This window comes from Ictalurus furcatus, chromosome 3 (genome assembly GCF_023375685.1).
Source record: "Ictalurus furcatus strain D&B chromosome 3, Billie_1.0, whole genome shotgun sequence".
Classification (NCBI taxonomy): Eukaryota; Metazoa; Chordata; class Actinopteri; order Siluriformes; family Ictaluridae; genus Ictalurus; species Ictalurus furcatus.
This window is the reverse complement of record NC_071257.1, coordinates 26,082,706-26,101,012: the sequence shown is the minus strand read 5'-3', so window position 1 is coordinate 26,101,012 and position 18,307 is coordinate 26,082,706. Positions and strand designations below refer to the sequence as shown.

Sequence of the window (18,307 nt, the reverse complement as noted above, 5' to 3'; positions counted from 1 at the left end):
AAAAAGACCAAATCACAATGAACACTTTTGGAGAGGAAAATCAGAAACAGTCCTCCTCTTCTTTTGGATACAATTACTCTGATCACACACGTCTTACTCCTGTATATAGCACAACGTTCATTCATCATCAGTAGCCACTTTACCCTGGTCAGTGTAGCAGTGGATCTGCAGGGTATCCTGGGAAAACTGGGCACAAAGCAGAGAGGTTTCCTGAATGGGACGCCATCACAGACATGGAGAACGTGCACAGAAACGTCACATACAACTTTCGTCTTTGGGAACTCAAAAACTCTTAAGGTTGAAGTCATCAATTAGCGGGAAATAAAATGATATGTTGATATATCAGTGTAGTACCATTTGAGATAGTATGTGTATGTGATGGGTCTGTACAGGATTTCGGAGTTTTTTTCATCATTGCAACCAAAAATGCTTGATTTTGCTGCAGCTTTTTTTTTTTTTTTTTTTTTTTTTAAATTGCATGATCAAAAATTGTGGGGGGTTTTTTTCAGAAAACTAGTTGAATTGATGAAACTGCAATAGCCTGAAAATTCTTTTTGCACTGTCTTTCACAGTGATGTTTGTTGGTAAACGCTACCTCTTAACCGTACTCATGTTCATGATGACACATGAAGCCTCTTGGCCGTAGCCCATGGAAAAGCTGCAGTAAACTATTGCGGAGTTTGCTTGATTTGTGCATAAATTTCTGCGATGGCAAACTCGCAAAATCATGGATGGATGGAGAAAGAGAGAAACAAAGATTGAGAGACAAATCAAGACACAGAGAAAGTGAGACACAGAGAGAGAGAGAGATTTTTATTGTTTGACTTAATTATGACCCATGATTTGTCTGTTGGTTCCTGACTGTATGAGGAACACCCTACAGATAATTAGACTATTACTTGTATTAATTGTTGACAATACCGGATTACTCATTTGGAAATGAATCCTGCATGTGGAAAAAAAAGACACTCATCTGCTTAACACAGTTATTCCATCGTTCAGTCAGTCTAAGGTGAAGTGTGACATCAGCAAACCTTTTTTTACTTTAAAAGGGGTCATATGCTGCTTTTAAAATTTTTTTAAAACGTTCATTATTTTGTTTATTGGGTGTAATAGAATAGGTTAACATGCTTTAATATTATTTTTTTTAAAAACATTATTTTTCACATATTGTACATTAATGCAGTACCTCTATTCCCAGGCTGTCTGAAGCCCAGAGTGCTCCGATTGTCCAGCTGACCCATTGCCTCGTGACTGGCCAAAAACCACATGCGTGTCGGAAACGTAATGCCCCTTTACAATAATGGTGAGCTTCAGCTTCCAAGGATTCTAAAGCAATTCTAAGCAACACGGTTAATAACGTCGTCGGTTTTACCGTATCAGTTCGAGCCCGAGTCAGATTCAGAAAAGGCGGATGATCGAGCGGATCAATCAGAACCAACTCTGCAAGCATGACTTTAGTATAACGTTTCACAGCGATAGGTTTTTACTTTGTAACTCTCTTTCCTTTCAGATAGAATGTTATAACGGATTAATTTAGCTTATGAAATCAACAGACAAAAAAAAAATAAAAAAATAAAATAAAAAAAAAAGACACCAACCACAGACAGGTAACTGTGTCACAGGAATGTGCGTTGCTCTGCACGTTTATATTGTAGGCTTCAACTGAGCCCTGGGCCACAACACAAAACTCCACACTTGAATAGTCAATAGGAGATAAAATAATTAGGGATGCTCTGATCGATCGGCCAACAATCACATTCTGTGACTCGATCGGTAGTCCCTACATTTGGCCGATCTCACGAACCGATCACAATGTGATGAAGTAAAACACATGATAACGTTACACCTTTAGAGCTGCAGTCATGTCATCACCAGGGTGGAATTATTAACAATTAAAAATTCACCATTTGCCATGTATTTTTAAAGGCCTATTACAAACCCAATTCGAAAAAAGTTGGGACGCTGTGTAAAATGTAAATAAAAACAGAATGCAATGATTTGCAAATCTCATAAACCCATATGCTATTCACAACAGAACATAGGGAACATGTCAAATGTTTAAACTGAGGAAATGTACCATTTTAAGGAAAAAATAAGGTCATTTTGAATTTCATGGCTGCAACACGTCTCAGAAAAGTTGGGATGGGAGCAACAAAAGTTTGGAAAAGTAAGTGTTACTAAAAAGAAACAGCTGAGGGAACATTTTGTAACTAATTAGGTTAATTGGCAACAGGTCTGTAACATGACTGGGTTTATAAGAGTATCTTAGAGATACTCTGTGCACAAGCGAACTTTCGAGCTGTACTGCTCAGAAACAGCGTTATAAATAAACGTTAACCACTGCTTCCTAATTTCATCCAATTTCAGAAGACCAAACAAAGGGGGTTTTGCTTTGGCGTCGAACCACACAGCGTCTCCACGACATGCTGCCAACACAATTCACTGAAACCTCGCCTTCTTTCTTCGCACCTGCATTTGGGCTGGATTACACTAATATTTCAAATAGTGACACAGACATTTGCGGAAGTAAATCTGGACTTCGATGGAGGCGTTTTAGGCAGGTCTTGAGCAGTGTTCTCTGTTAGACAGAATAAATCCCTTTGTGGGAGACTATGAGCTTTGTGATTTACACATGCGAAGACAGACGTGACACACTAAAGAAAAGGAAAACATTAAAAAGCATCATATGACCGCTTTAATAATACGATATGAATTCTTCAACATCTGAAGAAACACGTCAATTGTATAATAAGCCGCCTGCCTCTACATTACCGCATAATATTTTTCTACATTACTAGAATGATGCAAAAGCAAAGATTCACAGATGACTGCCTCAGCTTTGGTCACCACACTGCATTATATTAGTTATACATTTATTTACGAATTATCTTTGACATTTGCTGTTCATTCTATTTTACAGTGAACAGTATCTCATAATTTAACATGCGTCTAACGACGTATTTAATTTTTTTTAAGGAAATCTCAGTAATAGTTGCTGAATAACATGACGTAACCGGCAAAGCTTGTTAATCATGCGTTGTTATAAATCATGCTTCTGATTTATGAAGGCGAGAAAAAAATATCAGTGACGTCCAAGAGTGAAATGTAATATGCTGAGCTTTCAGCCGGGCTGTCGATCTGCACGGCATGTATGAAACTGTGAAACACATGCGAAACACATTCTGTCCAGAGCAAATGACTCGTCTTGAACAAATCGGAGTTACCGTGAATAATTAAACCTCTAGAGCCTTCTGCATTTGCTTGTCCTCTCTGTGTCTCTGAAACTGGTTTACTATAAGATGACGTCTCTAAAAGTAATGTCCAACATGCATTTGGGGAAGCTTCCTTCAGAGATTTTGGACAGATACACAGTCTGATCCGCCAACAACATGTAGAGATTTATTTGGAAATTTATGGCCTGGAGCAAGCATGCTTGGAACATATTAAACGATTTCAGCTTACGTACGGAGTTTCTCAGCAATATATGCTCAACTTCCTTTATAAAAAATTAAAAATAAATCGGTTCAAGGCTCTGGAAGAAGTTAATCTATTAAGTGCCACTGACTCATGCAAGCAATTTCTGCCATCCCCAGCAAAGCGCTCCTGCGTACCTTAATGGATTCACAAAGCAAACTTGCCAAAAAAAGAGTCACAATATATAATCTGATCTCACAAGGCAGTGAGATAATCATTGAGCTTTCCCTTTAGTAATGCTGAATAAACTGACGTGAACCGAAACAAAGAGCTTCCACAGGTGTCTTCACTCCGCTCACATAACCGCTCGGGATTTATAGTCCGTCTAGACGAAACAAACACGAGCAATGATGCGGATTAAATAAGTGCTTTAACGCCTCGGACTACACCAGGCCACGTGTTTGACAAAAACTGCCAAAGAGGATCTGAAACAATTCACTAGAAGTCAGATACGACAATTCAAAACCCGTCACAAAGATTAGCCATAACACTAAAAGACACACGAGGACTCTGAGGAAAGGTCCTGCTGCACCAAAAAAAAGATTTTTGTGTCTTAATTAAAAGAACGTGAAGTATATATAAAATACAATATATATTATATTATATTACATTACATACAAGGCTCTGCATGGGTTGTCCACCCAGTATTTGGCTGATCTTTTAACCCATTAAACCCCAAAACATGATCTCCTCTCCTCCGACTCTGGTCTCTTAACCGTCCCTCGGACTCGTTTACGTATTATAGGTGACGGGTCACTAACTATCTGATCTCAGACATCAGTCTTTTAGTGTATTTAAACCTTCTCAAAAAACTTCTCTTTAGGACAGCTTTTACTTAATCAATCAATTAGGATTTTTTTAAAAAATTACCCTATCATTACTACGACAATTGTTATTTTGTACAGTATATCATCAGCTGTTCTTGATGGATGCTCATATACTTTGTTGTATGCCATGAACTTCTGTTTCTATTTTCTTTTCCTCTGTAAAGCGCCTTGAGAGGCCTTTTAAAAGGAGCAATATAAAATAGGTCTAGTATTCTTATTACTATGATGATACTATAATATAATAGAAAATAATTTACTACCTTTAACTCGGGTTTAGTTGCGTGCATGAAGATTTAAAAGTGTAAATGAACCAAGTGAAACAGATCAACGCCACAGAAAGCTTCCTACAGTAGAAAACACTGCTAGTGGGTGCGCTCCTGAACGCAGCATGAAACAGTCCTCCGGCTCTCCAGGCAGTTTCACTCCTTATACACTTCTGCATTTGTGGTATACGGTATTGTAAAAGATAAATGATTTTTTAAAGAGGTGTGTTACATTATATTTAGTCCAATAAGATGGAAAAAGAGAGAGAGAAGTCTTCCAGCTTTAAGCATCTGCAGAGTTTCCACTTCACTTTTACTGCACAACAGCGTCGCGTGCGCTAATTTCAGCATCGACTTTACTCAACACTGATTATTAGCTGCCGTTAAAACTGCTCCGTTCCTTCGGTGTTCATCCGCATAGACGAGGTTTTCTCCCTTAGAAACTTCACTACAAGTCATTTAAAACTAAAACTCCGACGGTTTTGTTTAAAAACAAACAAACAAACAAACAAGTTTTTAAGCCAACCGGCGCCTCTCTCTCTCTCTCTCTCTCTCTCTCTCACGTTAACGTTCCTGAGGCTAGCATATACTCACCGACTGAGAAGAGTACAGAAACAGCATTTAAAACAGGTTCAATAAAACTTTACTCACAACGAGACTTCTTCTGGAGCCCGACTATCCAAAAACGAATATTTGGACCCGGGGTAAATTTAGAAAGAGCCGCTATTTGTAAAGTCTTGTTGACAGCATCGTCTACAGATCCGCCATCTTCATTCGGCTGTGTGATGCTGCTGGCTCGCGACTCCTGAGGCCGAAAGTCTGGACCGAACCAAGTCAGCCCAGCAAACTGGGGTGATAGGGCAAGTTTAAGACTAATGTAAATACGTATATCTTGCAGATTTTTCTTTGTAATTATATCACACTGTACCCAATACAGTTGATGGGTATTATCGCGGCTACGAGGATTCAACTCGACGGATTTTATCTTCGTGAAAGAGGAAAAAAGGGATTTGTGGCCTGCCCCGCGTGGAAAATCGGTGATGGTAGCGTCCACAAGAGAGCGCCTCCTTTCAGCGGTTTTTTTTTTCCAGGTAAGAGGCTCAATGGAGGGAAGTTGTGGGAAGTCGGTACTTCTCAAGAATTAGATCACAGTAATGAACTGTGCATTTTAAGCCTGTATTACACCTGACAGAGAAATTTTTATTTATTTAAAAATTTATTTGCAATCATTTTATCCAATTCCACAAATGTACACTGTGTGCACTAACAGGTTTTATACACATCAAGAATCATTGGTTTTCCTGAAGGGTATGTATTATATAAATATAGTCAGATATGGAGTGGAACCATATGTAAAATGTGGCCTGTATTTAACTCAAAGTTGTTATATATAAAGCAATAACCACATTTTTAATTAATGTAATTTTTTGTGCTTATTGCGCCCCCTGGTGAGAGAGAGAAAATGGTACAATCAGGGTCTCTTTAAAGAGATTATGAAGGAATGAAAAAAAAAGTTTAAACAAATATAAAGTCTGCACAATATAAATTGTTACATTTCTGCAGATAATCCCTTGCATTCATTTGTTTTAATGCTCAAACATAAGTGTTTTTCTGTTTACTGACAACTGATGTTTTGGCTATGATTTAGTTAAATTTGCAGCCTCATGCTAGCCAGCTTTTCTTTCAAGATGCATGGGCATAGGCGACAGACGTCTTACAATGAGGTGGCAGTCTTAGATCCAATGACTTTATTGGGTGGCAGCGAGGAAAAATACTAATCCATATCTAAAAATGACATGTGGTGCATCCCATCCGAGTATGGCCTGAGTAGGATTCTTCCCTGAACATTTTGATTTGTTGTGTTAAAGACCCAGAATAAACATCGAAAGCTAACTACAAATGATAGTTTCCAGTGCTGATGAAATTAATCTATCCATCTATTCCTTCAAAGCCAATATTAAAAAAAAAAAAAAAAAAAAATGTAAATTTGCGTCTCAATCCAGAATGTTTTTATAATGGGACAGAACCAAAATAAATACTGAACACCTCAGAGCTACTGACACACACACAATGTATATTAAGTTGAAATCAGTGAATTCTTTTGTATTCCCAAATCCTCCAAATTTCCAAACAAGTACACTCCAATGGTGAGGATATTATCTTCTTGAAACATAGATCTTAAAAATGAATTACATTCATAACTCACTATCATTTGGTCTGTCTGCTATGCAAGATCCTACTTCCTTCTTCTTTTCCCTTCCTCCTCCTTCTTCTTCTACAGTACTCGGTTTACTTTTGCATGCCTCATTTTTAACAAATTATTCCACTTTGAACATCCAAAACAGATTCCAAACTTTCAATTCCAGTGTTAAATGCGTTGCATACATAAGGCGTTTTTGCCATTTGCTCCTTGCGAGGGTTTATATACGGTGAAGAAACCTCAAGGCCAGAATAAGTACTTTAAGTTCTAATCATCTATCTCAAGAGGTCAGTGGGCAATGTACTATGTATTTATTTTCATTTACAGGAAATGAAGCCCAAACCAATTACAATTCAATTACAACATGGAAAAAACCACAAAATTAGTGTTTTGAGTTATCTTTATTAAGTAAACTCTACATTTTCAATATTGCTTTTTGTCTGTTCCATTTTCTTTTTTTTTTTCCTTTAGTCTAGATTACAACCATTTGCAATCAGCACAGTTTATATATTCATATATATTTATATATTTATATATCTTCTTCCCAATCAAGCTACACTTTGAAGAATACAAAAATATCACAGTACAATTTCTACAATCATTCCCTACTAGTGAGCTCCAAAGTGGGCGCCGGACTTGGGGCTGGAAACACAGGAACCTGGCAGTGGACCACCTCTCTACATTAACATCGAAAGTGTGCGTCTGTTTCAGAGAGACGGACATGAATGAGAACTGAGATAAAAGGAGAATACTGCTTTTGCCTGTGTATGCACATCGACATTTGATGATAAATACACATGCACAGAAAACAAGAACAAAATATCCGTGAAGTTTAACGTTGGGGGAAAAGAGTGGGAGGACGAGAGCCTGGCGGCGGTGGACTTGTAATAGATAGATTCTGAAAAGTCATGTAGGTTTTTAAAAAAAAAAAAAAAAAAAAATCATTTGGTCCAGCCAAACTTCTGTGTTCCAAAACCTCAAGCCCTCGCCACCAACAGCCAGCTGGAAAAGAGAACTCAGATAGCAGTCACTTTCATTCCTCAAACTGTTCTCTGCACACGCACACACGCACACACACACACTATACAAAATATAAAAAAAAACAAACGAAGAATAAAACAAAACGTAGAAGAATCCTCACCCGTACTTGATTATTGTTTCCTATTAAATGTCCGTTTACTTATCTTAATAAAGGATGTTCTTCCCTCGTTCATATACGGAGTATCCAACGCTGTAATCCTTTATGCCCGGTGGAGGCTCACTCCTCCAAAAGCAGAGGAATGTTGCAGTATGAGTCTGACATTTAGTTTTCATTCAAATCTGAATCAATAAACAACAACTAAACTAATGAAGAAAAAAAATAACATTGTCTTTTACTAACCATACAATTAAAACTCAGTGAAGCAGAGCATCAACAGAGTGAAAAGAGGAGGAAAAAAAGACAGATTTTAAGATGAAACACTAGTCATAAGTTACTCAACGTCACACACACAAAAAAAAATAAAAAATCAGACACGACAATGGGTTCGATAATAAGGGAAGGATCCTTTTAACACGAGTTCTTCCCATGTCTCTGAAAACTCCACAAGATTGCACATCCGGGAGTAATACGGGACCACGAGGGGGACTGATTGTGCTGCCAGTGATGGATCTGGACTCTGCAGGGGGCGCTGTGACTCACACTAGGCTTGGGCTGAGCTCTGGGGCGAGCTGCAGTTCAGTCAGTCAGTGCCTGCTGGAGTGTGGAGCGCTCAGGGTGAAAACGTCGCCATCTCCAGAGAGATCCGCTGCCACAGCTCCTTGGTCTGTTTCCCCCTCTTTAGGGTCTGCAGGACATCGTTGAACTGCATCATGCCCATCGGGGTGAGACAGAACGCTCCGCGGGCACTTCGAATTATGTTTACAAAGTCGTCATAGTCTGCCGGGGTCAGGTGGATCAGCCGATAGTTGATGTACTGTTGTAGTAATGAGAAAACATGAAATTAGGTCACACTGCAGAACAGCTTGACGGATACTCAAGGATACGTATTGCGCTTCTGTGTAAGGGATAATCCACGGCTAGGTGTGCGTTACATGATTTTAATGCACGACGTGCTGGCAAAGAACCTGCGTATAGCATGTTTATCACAATTATCCTGCTTATACCATGCTCACTTCCCATCATGGACAAGTTAAAGCCATCACTGCTTGCAGTGCAAAATTTGATTGAAAAGATTTTTTTTTAAATAATAATAATAAATAATAATACTTTTTTAAAAAAAACAGTTAATTTTTGTTAGTTATTTTGTACCCGCGTCATTAGATCTAAAATTCTGCCCACTCGAAATCATACAGAGATAAAGTAGTGTGACAAGATATTGTTTATTTGAATGAATTATAGAAAATAATTATGAGAGAATGAGAGAGAAAGATTGTGTGTATGTGTGTGTGTGAGAGAATGACCTGTATCTGTACCACGTCTCTACTTACAACGAAGCTGCGAGTTTAACTGTATGCTACTATGGTTACAGTTGTTTATAGATGTGCGGCACCTGTGGTATATATGGTTTTAACACACCTTCCAGCCATTCAGAATCGAGTATTCTGGCAGCCAATTTCACATGGGCCTTTTTTCCCCCCGCCCAAAGTAAAGGCATTTCTGCTGAAAAACAACTTGGGCACGCCATGCCTACACACTGAACTGACAAATCATTAGCCCAGACACCTGGGGTGAGGTTGTTTCGAGCTAGCTGGGCCAACTAATACATTTATCATATGTCCATCCATAGGCTATGCCTAAGCTATGCTCAAGACCTTTAAACGTTAAAAATTCCTTTGAAAACTCAAATGAAAGATTCAATACTATTCAAATATTAACGCACCTTAACATGAGACGGAATGAACATGAACAGCAGCACTACACTTGTGTTTCATGTGTGTCATATTGAGCTCTGAAATGTAAACAAAATTAGATCTTTGCGGTGTTTATTTTAAAATATGCTAATAATATTTGAACAGTGAACAATCTTTAATGAAAAAAAAAAATGAGATCAGTCAAGTGTTTTTCATGATGGATGAAAATGATAAAGTGGTCTCAATGCGGAGAGAAAAAAAAAAAAAAAAAACATCTTGTATGCAGCAGAAATTGAGACGCATCCCAATGTATAAACAATCATATCTCTGCACACTGAAGTCAAAAACAAAATCATATCTGAAGTTGCACAGATTCCTCATCCCTATGCAAGGACTAAAATTTCAGCATGTTTATGAGCTGGCAAATAAACAAGGAAAGAAAATGTAACGGAACGACACTGGCAGAGGAAGACAGCATATGGAACATATTTCTCTACAGCAATTCTCTCGCTGCCAGTCAGGGAAGATTTCTGCCTGAGAACGCCACGTCATCTCATCAGGCACGTATGGGGAGAGTGATTTAGCACCACAGTCTCTCCTGCATATCAACAAACAAGTGTCTGTGGTAATACTGCAGGAGGGTCAGACAGCTCATGCTGCTGCTTGCAACATCAAGGAAATCAAGTCTAGGCTCTCAACAAAGAGAAGAGCAACATGTGATGGATAGTAAATTAAAGAGTCACTACATGTAACTCCTAATAAACACTAATTGGATGTTCTGAGGGCGCACGTTAAGCCCGTCTTTATTGAAGAAGTGTTGCTGTTTTTAAACTGCACAGTGTATATGTTGACTGGAATTTTTGAAACACCAGACATTTCTGGATTGAATAAAGGAAAGGCTAAAAGGAACGAACGGCTATTCGTGGCTTGTAAGAATTCAGACTCTCTATAAAGGACACGCCTACTGAAAAACAAACAAACAAAAAAAACAATAGAAACCATCACAGAAATCTGTTGGAAAATGGTTTCCACTACAAATACCATTACAAACCATCAGCTAACCATTATAACCATTACCAGTCCTCAATGGTATCCACTAAACATAACATGCTACCAATAGAAGGCAACAAATTGCCAGTAGAGACCCACAGGGACCATTACAGTTTCCATTAAAATCAATACAATTCCCAATACAATTCCCAATACAAAGCCCCCCCCCCCCCCCCCCTCAACAGGCATGGCTGTGGTTACTTCCCTGCTCTAGTACTCAATCTTGCACTGTGGACAGAGGTGTAAAAACCTTAATTACCATCCCCCTAAACGGTCATGCTCGAGAGGATTTTCAATCCCCTGTCTTTTGTGGTTCGCATTTCTTTAATCAGTGGTTTAATATTTTTTCAGCAGTGAAGACCAGAGATAAGACGCTTCCTTTATAAAAGGCAACTTCACATCTAAGGTTCTAAGATGTGCCAAGTTAAGATTCTGAGGAGAGCACCTCTGACTGTGCCCTCAGTGCATATAAATAGTGTATGGCATAGTGTTTATAGAAGCGAGGGGGAGTCTGAGTGTGCTCGCTCGGTGGGCTGTGCTGATGAGAGAGCGTCTAACACACACTGACAGCCCGTGGCCTGAAAGCTGCTGGCAGAGGAGCAAGCGAGAACACCCTCATGCAGCGTCTCCCTGTCTCTCACACTCCGTGTCTGACTCATACTCCATGTCTTTCATGCTGTCTCAGAAGGGGAAATTAAGCAATCCACAGGAATATTGTTTAAATTTTGCCATAAAATTGTCAGAACGGTATGAGAGATGGAGAGGTCAGTTGCGCTGTCCTTCCGGTTTCGCTGGAACGGAACAAGAGGGACTGTGCAGAACTTTCTCGGATTTTACTCCTGCTGCAACACCATCAATTTCTTTCTGCATTTTTAAAGGCTGTCACACTTGTTAGATATATATGGTGTGTAGTCTCAGGCATTCTCAAGTTAAATGCAATACTTCAAAAGACCTTTAAGACCTGAAGTGATGACAAACTAAATATCAAAAAGCTTCAAATTAGCTCATTCTACAGCAAAGGAAAGAAAATCTTCCAGACAAGGGACTCCATTGAACAAAAAAAGTTTCATCATGCAGATTTTAACCAGTGTGTTAGTGTCGTCCAGACATTTGTTAAATAGAATTTACTTTACCGTATGCTGATGCATTTTTTTTTTGCTACCCCAACAACTAGTACCGAATAGTATTTTTTAGTGTGTGTGAGGTGCAATGTTAAGTGTCATTCAAAGCAGAACTAACTGCATATGGAAGAACCCCTCCACATAAACAACAGCCATATAAAATTTCCACGGGAAATTCCAAGGACCCATGCACAATCTTCATACATAGGTTATACATATCCATCTTATCTGTTTAATGCTCAAAATATCTAATATTTAATTTGAACTGCTATGCTCCTGGAAACACTGGAAAATACTTTATTAAATAAATGAATAAAAACTCAGTCAACCTTCATTCAAACTGCTGTAATAAGTAGCAATTTGCAGAACACAAATCGATTCAACTCCTGAATCTCTACAGTTACTCAGCAACATCAATAGAGTTCATAATTGGTTTCGACCAGATGCTCTGTGGACCTCTTTCTAATGTGACAGAGTAAACTAAGTAACTATATTTCAAAACGACACAAATCAGAGAACTGATTATATTTGACAACAATAACCACCTAATAATATTCTATCAGATTTTAGTTTTTAGGGTTTATTACATTCAAGAACGATCAGAAAAGTTCACTGAACATGCTATCACAATCTACTTTTTATTATATTTTATATATATATTTTATATATCTATATCTCTCTCTCTCTCTATATATATATTTTATATATATATATATATATATATATATATATATATATATATATATATATATATATATATATATATATACACACATACACACATACATACACACACACATACACATACACACACATACACAGCATCTCACAAGTGAGTACACCCCTCACATTTTTGTAAATATTTCATTATATCTTTTCATGTGACAACACTGAAGAGATTACATTTGCAACCTGTGAAGCTCTGGTGAACTCCATACCCAAGAGGGTTAAGGCAGTGCCTTAACGTTTTCATTAGGGGTGTACTCACTTTTGTTGCCAGCGGTTTAGACATTGATGGCTGTGTGTTGAGTTATTTTGAGGGGACAGCGAATTTACACTGTTACACAAGCTGTACACTCACTACTTTACATTGTAGCAAAGTGTCATTTCTTCAGTGTTGTCACATTAAAAGATATAATCAAATATTTACAAAAATGTAAATGGATTTTGGAGCAAACCACCGATTTCGGAAAAAAAAAAAAATTTAACAGTGCACCTCCTATTAGTAATTGTATTTGTATCTGGATATTCCAAATGTATTCATATCTGGTTACATCTCTAATCTATATCTAAACATGTATATTATAATATACGTTACTTTTAACATTGCTTTAAAGACGACATTACCCTTTCATTGCCCAAAAATCCTTCTTCCGCAAAACTAAACACTACGCTGCTGCCATGTTGACTAGAGATCGACCGATAGTCGATTTCCAAAATCGGTTATTGGTTTTGTAATATCGGATGCACCGATAAACGGAACAGTCATGTAGGCGTTTTGAGAACTGCGCGCAGGACCACCATAACATCCATTAAGTGCACAAATTAGATGTTACATAAATGCTTGATATGTAATGTTTAAGCAGCTTGGTGCTAAGAAATAGACACAAACTCAGTCATGTAATCTGTTTACCTTATTAAAGCTTTATTCAAAAAAAAAGTTTTTTTGTTTTTTTTAAAGGACACTTTAGTAACAGTGCACTTTTCTTGCACTCTTTCAGACCCCTCTATTTACTGGGGTATAAATGAGAGTTTTGTTTTGTATGCAAGGAGGAAGTGAAATTGACAAAACGGTTTGTTCAGTTCAGCAGTGTTGATATCACTGTGTCAGAAACAGTAGTAAAACAATAAATAAATATCAGTTCTGTATATCGGTTATCGGGCACGTAAACATGCAAATAATCGGTACCGTTTATAAAAACATCAATATCAGTCGATCTCTAATGTTGACATTAGTGTTGCCAGCACATCCTGGATCTAATCAAACTAGTTTTCCTGCACATGCTTTAAAATTGTTAACTGAGCAACAGTAGGTTGAGAGTTTGGTTCTCACCTGTAGGTAGGCTTGCTGGCAGCGCTGCACGAGCTGGTGGAAGGCAGGAGTGCGGAGGTGAGCGTGAATGTGGGCAGGATTCAGCCTCTGCAGAGCCTCCATAATGATCTCCTGCAGCACGAATGGACTCAGCACACCTTTGGAAGCCCCCACACAGAACTGATACACGTAATTGACACCTGGAGACAAGGACACACGGAGCGGGAACAATATTCAGGGGTAGTTGAATGAGGCTTCATGACAGAAAATTATACAACACAATTGGGCAGCATTTAAAAATTCGAGGGTCTGTTTGTGAGGATCTTGATTAGACGATTCTATATCCTTCTCTCCTCCCTATATGAGCTATTACATCATGCCGTTACACATTTATCATCCCATTCCAGCAGGAGAACAGAAAACTGCAAACCAGATTAAAGAGGAAGATTTTTTTCTGAAAAGCCATGTTCTAGGCATGACGGAGTTACCGAGTCGCGCAGCGAGGCCTAGCAGCCATTTCACATCCTCTGTGTACGGAGGGCTGCGGGAGAAGTTGTTAGGATGGTCGTTGTGAGCTCTCCTACCCAGCATCTCTAGGGCCAGCATACCTGCATGAGAACATAACCACTTGCATCAGCAATTATCCAACTGGCACTTACTCATACACCAAAGAATATTTATCTTATTAATTTGCTAAACCGTCCCACAGGATGGTGATTAAACACCTGTCATGCATACTTTTAAATTTCTCAAGGCTTAACACCCATATCACTGCCACACCATGACTCCAAATTCACCTCCCTTAATCTTCTTATTTACTTTCTCGTTTTTAATGATATCCTTTTTTCCCCCCCAAGAAGTGTAAAGTACAAAGCTATGTCAAGTTATTACGTCATTTCCTGTGCTGCACACTCTGGAATATCATCCAATCTCCCCCAAATCCCATGAAGCAGCACAACTTAAAGCATCAGTCAATAAAACATGGAGCTAATAAAAATGCAAAAAGACAGGCAACTTAACCATTAGCACAAATGTATTGATATCCCCCTTCTGCAAGATCCCTCAGTTTAGCATGTATTCCATCCAGCATAGCTTCTTCCTTAAATCCCTCAGCTGCTGTATAGTATAGCATAAGGGATATCCATTTTTGGATAAGTCATAAGACTGTTATGAGATTTACTGAATCTTAAACAATACGAGTCAAAAAGAAGCCGCCCAATATTTCTCTAATGTGAGATTCTCTTCTCTACATCATGTAATATACCCAATGAATTATATTAAAGTGAATCTTGAGTACGTTCAGCAGCAGATGGACTCGAGTGGATCTAACCAACTATATAAAAGTTAGGAGAGCCGCACCTGGGGGTGTTATTAATAACAATCTTCCTTACCAACTCTGTAGGCCGAGTGCAGGTAATGCAGCCCCTGCTGGCTGACAGGCTGATTGTGCTGATCATCTTCCATGGGGAACGGCGCACTGACCAATGAAGGTGGCTGAGAAGAAAGGCCAGGAAGAGATGTCCCCTGAATGGCCTGGATGGTGGAGCCTGAGTGAACCCCACCGACTGAGAAAAGGCAAATAGATGACATAAGAAAATGCCTACTGATGAAACCTTATATGAGGAAATCTAACATTTTTTTCCTACTACAGTAATTACCTTTGACAACCAGCATTAATTTTTTCAGCAAATCCAATTTCACTGCAATGCAAGAGACTTAATTTATCAAACCAAACACCTACAGTGTGTGGCTGTAGGTTAACAGCAAAGGCTTGGTGCAACTGTTTGTGCAAAAAGGTTTAAGGTCTGGAAAAAAAAAATCTAAAATGCTCCACTAACAGTCCATTCTGTTCTGCAATGGAGACTTAAGTCAATATTGCTGGTATCTTCATATGTTTGACCATACATCCCTCCTTCAGGAAGGGTAGGCATTTAACCATCAGAAAAATGTACATGGTAATTATTCTATAATACAAGATTCTGTAACAAACCAAAAAAAGATATTTTGGATCAGCTCTGTTTCACACACACGCTCCCCCAGCTCATGGTTTCTCTCCTCACCTGCCACAGTAGTACTGAGGGGTAACCCCGCCTCGGCGGTGTGGTAGGGGTGGACAGCAATCTGAGTCATGGACGGTACGGGGACTCCGGGGAAGGTGACTGCAGTTGCTGCCATGGGGGGATGCGGCCCGGAGGCTACCGAGAAAGGGTACTGCGCACCAATAAAGGCAGGATGCATTCCCTGAGAGACACAGAAAGCTCCTAAACCGTACTAAAGAAAATTCCAGAACCATGATTACATCTTTGCCAACTCTTAAAAAACATAAATAAATAAATAAAATTACATTTACAACTATAAGAGACCTATGGCTACACGGACAGTTTTCATTCTTATAAATTTAATCATTTCAGTTATAATATTCCTAATAACATGTAATACGTGATCGAATTCTGTCAATAAATTTTTTTAAAAATCAACATATCGTCGAGTCACCAACCCATTAGTCTTCTGGCTCTCACGTTTAGAGTTCAATTTCAATAAACAAACTAACATAATCCACTCAAATACAATCAAGTAAGTTAATTTGAAAATAACAACTACCATTTACCTGTGGATATGCAGAACTGGACACGGGGAAGACGGTAGGTCGGGGGACGTGCTGGATTTGATGGCCCAGGTACTGCTGGGTGCAGACAGTAGGCAGATGGGCTTGGATAGTGGTATAGGGGTGTAGACCTGGCGTATGTGCCATGGCTGTGCCCGGCAGTGTGTGCGACTGGTAAAGGGTGGAGCCCACTGATATGACTGGCACGACAGCGGCTGCACTGACTGCCGCAGTAACAGCTGCTACGCCGGCAGAGTCCAAGGCCACGGTGCTCTCCAATACACCGCAGCTCCCTTCCGGAGGTCTCCGAGCCACTCCACCGTTTGCCCCACATCGACTTGACCCCTCCCTCTGTGCTGAAGAAACTCCACCCACCGTCTGCTCATACAGCCAGTACCACTGATGGGCCACCTCAAACAATACCTCAGGGTACACACCTCCTCCTTTTGCTGCCTCCTCTACTGCCATGCACGCCTTCTCCAGCATCAGGTTATCCTGGAAAGAGAGCGAATTTCAAGAACTTTCAAGCATGCAGTTTTTTAAGCCTTAGACGCTCCACACAAAATATGGAGCATTTATCATCAACAACAACAACAACAACAGCATTTAATGTACCTGTTCTTTGCACTGCACCAGTGCCCTCTGGATCTCGTTGGGGTTTAGGGCATGAGCATGAGGTAGACAGCTCAGTGCGAGTTCAGCTGCAGCTCGTACCATGTTGGGGTCTCGGGCCCTTGATGCCCGGTCTGCCAGTGACGCCACTTCAGGAGGAGTGAGATGGCCATCCCAACACTCCACAAGGATGTTAAGAGCGGCACTACCAATCTCCATGGCTTGGCCTGAGGAACACAGAAACAGTATGTGTGGCAAACAGAAATGTTTAGTCTCAGCGGATCTAATCTAAGTAAAAATTTATTTTCACTTACCTGTGATCCAGGACACATGAGATGAGTACGTCCTGGATAGCCAGTTGGGAGACACAAAGTTATGCAAGCCCAAGGCATACAGGCCGATCTCGAAGGCACACAGGTGCAGGTTGCGGTGAGGCCCCTGGTGGCCCCCACTAGCAGAAGGCTGAGTAAAGATGGAGGTTGAGCTGTTGCCTCCAGCCTTTACCAGGACAGTCTTGGCTAGTTCAAAATAGAAGTGAGCTGCTGCCTCTGATGGCTGGTTGGGCACATGTGGAGCGTGGCATTCAGGGCGACGCCCTTTATATCTGTAATTCAGCAGCGTAATTGTTGAGCTTTAAATAACATAAGTTAACTACAAATAAACAGATAAACTATAAATTAACCAATAATAAACTATAAATTAACCAAAAAAAAAGTCAGCAGTGTGTAATTTTTTTAGTGACAATGTATAATCTTTTAAAATGACCATATAACATCTATTGAAAAATGAGAAACCTATACTTTAGACAAAAAAATACAGATATCAGCACCACCACACATATTCCTTAAACAAAGCCTAAATGTTTCCAAAATTCCCAGTTCTGACAGACAAAAATGCTTCTGAAACAACATAATGGACCCCTCATCTGTCTATGAATTCTGTTACTAACTGTTTAGTCTGTGGTTAAATAAGGATGTGTGTTAGATATTCAGAAGACGTTCTAATACATGATCAGTTTGAATTTGCACTTTCAATTAGAGATTTTTCCCGATATCTAAGCATTTTTCTAGAATCGGATATCGGTTTTGTAGTATCAGATCCACTGATACATGGCACCATCATGTGGCCATTTTGAGAATTGCATGCAGGACCGCCATTGCAGCACTGTATCTGAGAGTCAACAACAGTGTGCACAGGTGAAGTATACTTGCTTTGCTTTAACTAATAAACTTTAACATAGCCATTAATGCACAAACAAGATGTGTTACATAAATGCTTGATATGTAGA

General features: G+C 39.3%; 2 protein-coding genes across 10 annotated transcripts in view; both read right to left on the bottom strand.

Annotated features, from left to right (window-relative positions):
- The window catches only part of ndst2a (N-deacetylase/N-sulfotransferase (heparan glucosaminyl) 2a), a 137,179-nt gene extending 131,575 nt beyond the window's left edge, over window positions 1-5,604 (bottom strand). For 7 of the 8 annotated variants that reach the window (XM_053621740.1, XM_053621744.1, XM_053621743.1 and 4 more), the window contains exon 1: window positions 5,219-5,601. The gene's annotated coding sequence lies outside the window, so the exon portion shown is untranslated. Of the gene's footprint in view, window positions 1-5,218 lie in introns of all 8 variants that reach the window. The other variant, XM_053621751.1, reaches the window with a different exon arrangement.
- An 885-nt stretch (window positions 5,605-6,489) lies between these two features.
- Window positions 6,490-18,307, bottom strand: part of zswim8 (zinc finger, SWIM-type containing 8) — a 44,159-nt gene continuing 32,341 nt past the window's right edge. The window contains exons 19-26 of one of the 2 annotated variants that reach the window (XM_053621738.1): window positions 17,334-17,623; window positions 17,023-17,246; window positions 16,411-16,902; window positions 15,863-16,073; window positions 15,194-15,367; window positions 14,291-14,410; window positions 13,824-14,002; window positions 6,490-8,722 (exon numbers count right to left, since the gene is read on the bottom strand). In XM_053621738.1, coding sequence (XP_053477713.1) covers window positions 8,519-8,722; window positions 13,824-14,002; window positions 14,291-14,410; window positions 15,194-15,367; window positions 15,863-16,073; window positions 16,411-16,902; window positions 17,023-17,246; window positions 17,334-17,623 — 1,894 coding nt within the window. In that variant the 3' untranslated portion in view covers window positions 6,490-8,518. The remainder of the gene's footprint in view (window positions 8,723-13,823; window positions 14,003-14,290; window positions 14,411-15,193; window positions 15,368-15,862; window positions 16,074-16,410; window positions 16,903-17,022; window positions 17,247-17,333; window positions 17,624-18,307) is intronic. The other variant, XM_053621739.1, reaches the window with a different exon arrangement.